Source organism: Phodopus roborovskii, unplaced genomic scaffold (genome assembly GCF_943737965.1).
Source record: "Phodopus roborovskii unplaced genomic scaffold, PHOROB, whole genome shotgun sequence".
Taxonomy (NCBI): Eukaryota; Metazoa; Chordata; class Mammalia; order Rodentia; family Cricetidae; genus Phodopus; species Phodopus roborovskii.
In genome coordinates, this window is record NW_026126549.1 from 24751883 (window position 1) to 24759934 (window position 8052).

The following is an 8052-nucleotide window of genomic DNA, read 5'->3' on the forward strand; positions in this document are numbered from 1 at the left end:
AACACTGGTCCAACTCTTCAAGGTCACTGGGGTTTAGTCATTTTTGTGGCAATCTGCTGCTCTCTCGAGTCTCTGATGAGTACTGGGTTCCTCCCTCCCACACACCTGCATGGATAGTGGCCAGTGAATCTTTCACTTTTAGAGCCAAGGACTAAGAGGAGATGGGGACCTCTCAAACTCCTAGGAGGAACCACAAAACACTCACTGGGCCAGCATCCAGCCTTCAGGTCCTAATGTGGCCCAAGAGCTGTCCTTAGGACTTGAAACAAGGAGAACTCAGGGCCTCTGTCTATTTTTTTCCATTCTTCTCCCCATACAAATTTTTGTACAACCATCCACTCCTAGCCCACGAGTTTCACAGGAGAATGGTGTCTCCTAGGTCATCTCTGGGACTAACAGAGTCAACCACACCCATGTATTTGGAAATAACCATACCATTAGCTAGGCTTCAGATTCTGCTCAACAGTAAAACATTTGTTTTCAGGCTCAATCCCCACAACACACACACCACACACACACACATATGCACTCACACACCCACACCCACACACTTTGATGACCTCTTGTGCACAAGCGTTCTTCTAAGAGACTTGCCTCTCCTCAAGCGTCACAATAGCTCTGTCAGGAAGACAGAGTTGGCCCCGTTTCATTCATGGGAGGACACAAAGACATTGTCCCAGTTTACACTGTGCTGTGTGGGAGCTGTCCTCTGGGTATGGCATGGATGGCAGGTGCCCTCTTGAAGAAGCTGTGATTACCTGCAGGACACCTGCACAAAGTGGCTGTCTGCACAGAGGGACAGGGGCTCACCAGGCTGTTCCCTTCCCAAGGATTTACTAATGGTTGCTAAGTGGGAGAGGCCACATGAGGGGCAGATTTGCAGGCAGTTAACAGTTATGAAGAGAAAATTCTGAATCATTTATTTTGTGTGAATGAGTATTTTGCCTCTGTGTGTTTCTGTGCACCATGCATATCTGGTGCCAGAAGGGAGCATGGAATCCCCTGGAACTGGAGTTACAGATGGTCATGAGCTGCCATGTGGGTGCTGGGAGTTGAACCCAGGACCTCTGGAAGAGCAGCCTGCTCTTTGAACCACTGAGCTCTCTCTCCAATCTCTTTAACTTTTACCCAAAGTGCACAGCTTTGTACATGTTGGCCAGGTCCCGTAAGCTCCCCCAGTTAAACACTTTGTTTAGTGAGCCACACGATGGTCTGTAAGGGTTGGAGCTGGAACAAGCAGATGGGCAGGCACATCAACATCACAGTGCAGTGTCAGCCTCAGAGAGCATGCCCTCCTGTTTCACTGGGTCAGGGCTGGAAGGGTGTGGAAACAACAGACAGGAGACAGCAGCTGCTCATAGAGGTATCTGAGGCAAGTGAAGATGCTGCTGGTTCATGGGCAAGGCCACAGGTTCCAGGAGTGGGGTAGCAGAGAAAGGTTAAACCACTGCACTCAGCTTGGACTAGTGAAGCTAAATACCCTGGGAAGAAGTTGTTCCCATTGAAATCAGGGCATAGGCCTGTGAGACATGTCAGTGGTAGAGGTGCCTGCAGGAGGGTCTCATGTGATGTGAGGTCTATGCCTGGATCTTACACGGGCGTCCTTTGCCTCCACACCCATGGTCGCATGGGTGTACCTGAGTGCTCTGTCTCTGTCTCTCAGGCACACGCATGCATACGTGCACACACACACACATAATAAAATTTAAACCTGGGCATTAAAGGATGGAACAGAAGATGGTTAAGTTGATAGAACCTCACACAATCCATTCTATAAATTTGTTTATTTTTTTTTCTTTCTTAGAAATAATCATTTGTCGTACCACGTCCTAGTAGGAAAAATACAGGTGTTATTCCTTACACCTTGAGAAAGCAACTTAATTTCTTGTGTGCATACTCTGTGGAGGTTTGAGGTACTGATCCTGGTTGTGTGTGTTAGAGCTCTCAGACCCTACAGGGCAAGGACTGGATGGTGGATTTCATCCCATGGCAGCCTCAGGGTAGTTAACTTGGAGTAGGTTTCTGCAAACAAGAGCATTCCAAGAATAGAGCTGAGAGAGAGAGAGGAGAGAACATTACAAAGGTATGGCCTTCTGCCTTACTCCTGAAAGGCAAAATCTTAACCACAGGACATCCCATTTGCCTTTCCTGTCTCCTGGTGAGGTGGGGTCCATTTAGAAGAGGAAAGAAACTGGAGAGCCCCACACTATGCTAAAGACCCAGGGACCACAGCTGCTGTTGCTAAGCCTCCAAGCTACGAGGTCCCTTTGCAAGCATGGCCAGGACTGAACAGGAGGCCACTGGTAAAGTGGTTATCCAGGAGGGAATCCTGGACTCCCCTTAACCCTGGAGTAGCTTCAGTTGGCTGAGACAGGGGCATTCCTCCCCTGCTTCACAGTCAGTGATATTCCAGTAAAGGAGGAGAGCCCACCCTCCCAGCACCGCAGGGACCTCCCTGTCTCCTCTTGCTAGCCTGCACTCTTGTCTCTAAGCAGAACTCTGGCTTGGGGGATGCAGAGATAACTGGGAAGAGAGGGTCTACAGTCCAGAAAGTCTTGGGGTCAATCTTTAACTCATAGTATCACTTTGGGTGAGGGCTGGCACCAGGCCGTGGACCAGTAGTAGTCTGAGAGAATCTGAGGCCAAGGCTACCTGAAAAGGGAGGAGTTTGGGGTGCTCTGGTGACATCTTAGAAGGTGGTATCCTGGTTCCCACAGTGTCAAAGTAGCTAGGGCAGCTCGCTGGCTATTAACAAACAATTGGGAACACAATGCAGGTAAACCTTAGGCAGGGACTGCACAGAGCCCAAAGGGAGATTCTCCCTAGCAGCAGTGCTTGCAGAGTTTGCCCGAGCACCCTGTGTTGTACTCCTCGCTCCTGGGCCTACCCGGTCCAAGACAGCATAGTCCAAATCCCACCTTAACCCTAGGCTGTAGTCGGTGGGCACACGTAGCCAGCCAACAAACAAGTTTTTAATTTTCCTCCAAAATACTTTAAACTAAGTTTACAAACAGTTTCTTCAACTTTATTTTTCTGACTCCCCTTTCCTTCCATCCAGAACATGCCAGGTCAAGAGCCTTGGTTCCTGCCCTGCCCTGGGGTGGGAGTTGATGCTTATGGGAGCAGCTGGGGGCATTGTGGCCAGCGGGCCTGCAGCTCGTCCCTCTGGTAACCCGGTTGGGGTTCCGTTGGCTTTTCTTGGAGAGTAAGGAGAAGTCGCCAGTGTCCCTCCCAAGGCTGGCTGGATGCTTGCAGCAGAACTAGCAAAGAGAGAGTGACCGCCAGCCTGGGTGTCAGGGATCCCACTGCACTCGGCAGCGCCTCTAGAGGGCTTGCCAGGGCTTCCCTATGGCCTGGATGTGCTCCTTGGCCTTCAGGCGCAGCGCGGCGATGCTGCTGTTGCGCGGGTATGCCTCTTCCAGCGAAAACTTGTCCCCGAATCCGGGCGCACACGGGTAGGCGGGTGGTGGCCCGAGCTGCTGCAGACCCGGGCCCAGGGGCGCCGAATTCAGAAAGGGCGGCGGCGGCGTGTAGCTGGCCGGGAGACCCTGCGCAGCTGGCCCGAAGCCCGGCAGACTCTGCAGGGCTGTGGCGCCTCCACTCGCCAGTGGCGGCCCGAGCCAGGGCTCCAGCGGCAGGGCACTCCCGGGAGGTCCGCTACTGCTGCCCGGGCCGGTTCCCAGCGGGGCCAGAGCAGAGGAAGGCGGCGAGCGGCTGAAGGACAGGAGGGGCGAGTCCTGAAGCTTCATGGAAGACACTTCCAGTTTCTCCTGCCGCCTCCACTTAGCCCGTCGATTCTGGAACCATACCTGCCAGAAGTATCGCAAAGCCTTCAGGCTGGAGCAAAGTGCAGCAGAGTGAAGTCCCCACTCTGGGCAGGCCTGCCAGCCTGATCCACCCCTGCCCCTAAATAATCCTGGGGCTGGAGTAGTCCTGTGCTACAAGGGGTCAGACGTTACTACCTCCTTGGCCTCTCCTCACTCTCGCCTTGTACTCTGAGCCTTTCTTTTATATCTGCTCTCCTTTTTGTCGCTATCCTCTCTGGCCCCCGTGTCTCTTTGTCTCACCCCATTCCTCCAAATTATCCTCTATCTCCAGTATCTCTCACGGTTGGTTGTGGTGGTATCTGTTAGAGAACAGTGAATTTAACTGGCCCTTTGGTTGGCAGCCCTTCCTAATGCTTCGGTTTGGGATCTTGCTTCTGCTCTGTAGCTCTCATTGCTGCTCCAGCCTCTCTGTTTTACCTGTCCCCCTTTCTCTGTTAGAAACACAGGTATCCCACACACCCGCAGCTCCCAAGTTAAAAACGCAACTGTTTCCAGCAGGTTTCTTTGACCTCGTGTATATTTCAATCGCCGCTCTGATATTTTCCAGGCTTTATTTAATTGGTGCCTGTTTAGCATTCCTGAGGCTAAATAACTTTTCAAAATTACAGTTGTTTAAGTGTATTATATCTGTTTTCATATTATGAAGTTTTGCCATTTCCCCTCATGTTGGGTCATTGTTGTGTACAAAGGGACTTCGCTTTCTTTTTTCTTTTTCATTCCTTCCTTTTCTTTTCTTTCTTTCTGTCTTTTTTTTTTTTTTAAACATAGGGAAAAGTGCCTGCCAAGAACACCATGGTTCTTTGCCCTGGATCCTCAGTACTGGTTTGATACAAGCACGAGGAAGGATGCCACACTAGTGTTTTACCACCACACTCCACTCATCTACAAAACAGAATTGGTTTCTTTTAGTAAAGACTACGACAGAACTTTGGACAAACTGGTGTGCATATGGGCTGGGTTTATGAAGAGAACATAGTGGCATGGGCCAATGAGGAAAGTGATGCAAATAGGACAGCACCAGAATGTAGAAGAGCCAAGTATGTGTGGCCCTTGAATTTGGAAGAAAAAGAGAACAGAATGTAGGTGTCTCCACACAAGGCACTAGCCACGGGGTAATATTAGATGTTTGTGGCAAAAGGGGGAAAGAGTCTCCTGGGGGGGGGAGGTGGTCCCTGTGCCTCTTGAAACTCCCTGCTCCCTCCCTACAAAATTAGTTACAGCCCTGGATCCAGTTTTAAGGCTGTATGGCTGAAGACTGGGATAGCTGGCTACCTATTGCTCTCCTGCTGCCCTTAATCCTGCAGGAGACACTCCTAGTCCCCACCACACCATCTGATGATCTACTTTTATGGGGAGAGAAGTTACATGCTGGTCCCAGGAAAGCTACAGGCCCCGCAGAAGTTAGTGAAGAAGGTAAAAACCACTGGACCAGAGGGATATAGTCAAACTTAGAGTCAAGGGAGCCCTAGGCAACTGTGCCTGCTGTGATCTGTAGGATACTGGGATGGACCACTTAGGGAGCTCTCTGCCTTAGATGCTCGCTCCTGGGCTCCGGGCTGCCTAACCACGGAAGTAACACACTTTCATGACTTTTACTTCTCTCTTTTAATCAGCCCTAAGCAGAAAGACGAAAAGCACCGGGCCTTGTCCCCTTTTACTTTAAAGACAGAGCTAAAAGTGTCCAATGTCCAGAGAATTCCTGCTGCCTGGAAATCCTACCAGATAAAAAGTCCATCATGGTTTCACCCCCCAGTTGCATTGAGCCTGTTCTCAGTCTCCCTCTCGGGCCCCTTGTAAACTCCCTCAATTTGGAAGCCCTCCCAGATTTTTCACAGATGACTAGCAAATATTTAAGGCTTCCAAATATTTTAATGATTGGGGATTAAAGAAATTCAGCTTTAATTAAAGCGAAAACTCCCTCACGATAAAACGGAAGAAGTCGGTGTAAAACGAAGGAAAAGTCAGCTTCTTAAATCCGTCTAAAGTTTTAACTGGCGGCTTACCAGCAAAGTGAGTCTTCCTTTTGAGACCGTGCGCAGCTGGTGACAAGGATGGTAATGGGGGGGCTCAATCCAGGCCCCCTCCGCTGTTGCTTTCATACTTCCATTCCCTTTGCCTGCAGCACCCCACAAACCCCTTTTCTACTTCACCTAATGAGCTGTCAACCTCTTCATCTCCTAAGCGATTGCCAAGTCCTTTTAATTTAAAGTCGGGAGCCCCCTCTCCAAAGGGGACATCTTACTGAACCAGACTATTCAAAGGGTGGTACATGGGGGGAAATGTCGAAGATACTCCTGGGCCCGGGGCTGCCTAACAGTGGAAGGAACACACTAAATAAATGCAGCTTAGACTTGGCCCTCCCAGGTTCCTGTTATCAACCCTAGAGCTTACCTGAACTCGAACCTCGGGTAGGTTAACCTTGCCGGCCAGCTCCTCACGGCTGTACACGTCAGGATAGTGGGATTTCTCGAAGGCGCGCTCCAGCTCGTGCAGTTGGTACGTGGTGAACGTTGTGCGATTGCGTCTGTGCTTCTTCTTGGGAGGTTCCTCCTCTGGCAGCTTCGAGCCTCCTGCTGCTGGCCCAACAGGCAGCCCTGTGCTCGGCCGTGCCTCTCCCTGCTCCTTGGGGTAGCAGGGGCGAGAAGCTGGAGCAACCAGGCCCCAGGGGGTCAGTGACAATCATCCGGGAGGCGCAGTCGCCTCCCTGCCGCCCTAGGCCTCCCAGTGGTGCCTGAGCTGGCTTGAGGAGGCTCCCAAATATTTCTTTAATCTCAAATCGGGCAGACCCCAAACCCGCTGGAAAGGTCAAGAAAAAGGAGCGCTCGTGTCTTACAAAGCAAGCGCTCCAAGGGCTTCACAGCGGTGCTGTGCACTCACCTTCGTACTCCGGGACCAGCCCTGGGGCTGGTGGTGGGGAAGACTCAGAGCCTCCGGATGGCGCCTTGGGGCAGGCGAGCCGCGCGCCCAGCCTAGGATCCCGTTCCTTCGCGCCCCTGGAACCCCTCTCTGCAGCAAAGGGGTCCAGGATCCCTTCGTCCTTGGTAAAGCCCAGGATAGCCTCGATGCTGTGCAAACGCGAGGTGCTCCCGCCCGGGCTACGGAGCAGGTGGCCAGCGAGCGAGAAGCTCCCGTCGGCCATGGCTGGCGAGCAGCCGGGCAGGTGCATGGAGAGGCGGGCGTGCACTTTGCTGAGGGAAGCTCGTCACCGGTGTTTTCCAAGTGTTCACCTCTAGAACGTGTGCTACTGGACGGCTCCTACCAAAGCCAGACTCAGTGGGCACCGGGCTTGGGCAACCGCTCTGGAGATAGACAAACGCTGGCTCAGTAGTCAATGGGACCACTGCCAACAGCGGGAAGTTTGGCCTCAGGGTAACTGGGGCTCTAGTGCAAAAGACCAGCAGCACGCTGGTCCCAGTCCGGGACTCCTCCTCTCTAGACCCAGCCCTTTCCCTTAGCCCCTCCCACTACAGAAGGCGGGTCTTTCCCCGGATTAGCCTGGGGTCCTAGGTACGCCACCCAGGCCTGCACCCAGAATGTCCCTCCATCTGACATCTTTATCTATTTCAATTCCACAAACATTTTCCAGGTACCAGGACTAGGAAGTTTGACAGGAGGGGCCCCTCAGGACTAGCCTCATCCGGGCAGACTTCCCGAGCAGGGTTCGCCTCTTCTCTTTCTGTGTTCACCTGTCCCTCTTGCCTACCTCCTCCTAGAGCCTTACACCCTGGATTGCCTGCCCCGTGTGGCTCTAAGCCCAGCTTTACCTGGGCGTTGGAAGTTAGCTCACAGGGAAGCTTGAGTCTTCCCTTTCCTTCCCCTCGTTTCTACATCTATGTGCCTGTGCTTTGAAGTCCTAGGCTGCAGGTTCCTTTGGTTTCGTCTATTTTTACTTCTTTCTGTACATCGGATCAAGCTCCTTCATTCCAACGCGAACCACCCACAGAGCCAATGACCTCAAAGATGAGAGATCCCAGGACCCGCAGAAGACACACAAGCGTTCATCTCATGAGCTTTATAGAAAGGGCGGAGTCCTTAACTGAATTTCAGTGATGAGCAACCCTGGTCTTCTCTCACTTCCACAGGCTAAGCAGATGACGTAAAGCTAGTTTGGTCCCAGCATTCACTGGGGAGGAGAAGGTCCTAGCGCTTCCCTGTGGGTTAGAGCCCTAATCCGCTTGTGTTCCTTCCCCCTTGGGGGCCCCTTGAGGCTTGAGTGACCCAGAGT

At 52.1% G+C, this 8052-nt stretch overlaps 1 protein-coding gene across 1 annotated transcript; it reads right to left on the reverse strand.

The window, feature by feature from the left end:
• Window positions 1–3323: 3323 nt before the first annotated feature.
• Window positions 3324–7036, reverse strand: Rax (retina and anterior neural fold homeobox). Its single transcript, XM_051200973.1, has 3 exons — window positions 6705–7036; window positions 6219–6472; window positions 3324–3809 (listed from the first exon to the last, which is right to left on the reverse strand). The coding sequence occupies exons 1-3, from the start codon at window positions 6991–6993 to the stop codon at window positions 3324–3326; spliced, it is 1029 nt and encodes a 342-aa protein (XP_051056930.1). The 5' UTR covers window positions 6994–7036.
• Between the last annotated feature and the right edge of the window lie 1016 nt (window positions 7037–8052).

What these genes read in the sequence shown, in the direction of transcription:
- Rax (XM_051200973.1), bottom strand. Translation starts at nt 6,993, where the DNA reads ATGCACCTGCCCGGCTGCTCGCCAGCCATGGCCGACGGGAGCTTCTCG. An exon ending in GCTGGTCCCGGAGTACGAAG is followed by an intron (nt 6,473 to 6,704) that starts GTGAGTGCACAG and finishes TGGTTGCTCCAG; the next exon opens with CTTCTCGCCCCTGCTACCCC. An exon ending in TACCCGAGGTTCGAGTTCAG is followed by an intron (nt 3,810 to 6,218) that starts GTAAGCTCTAGG and finishes TACTTCTGGCAG; the next exon opens with GTATGGTTCCAGAATCGACG.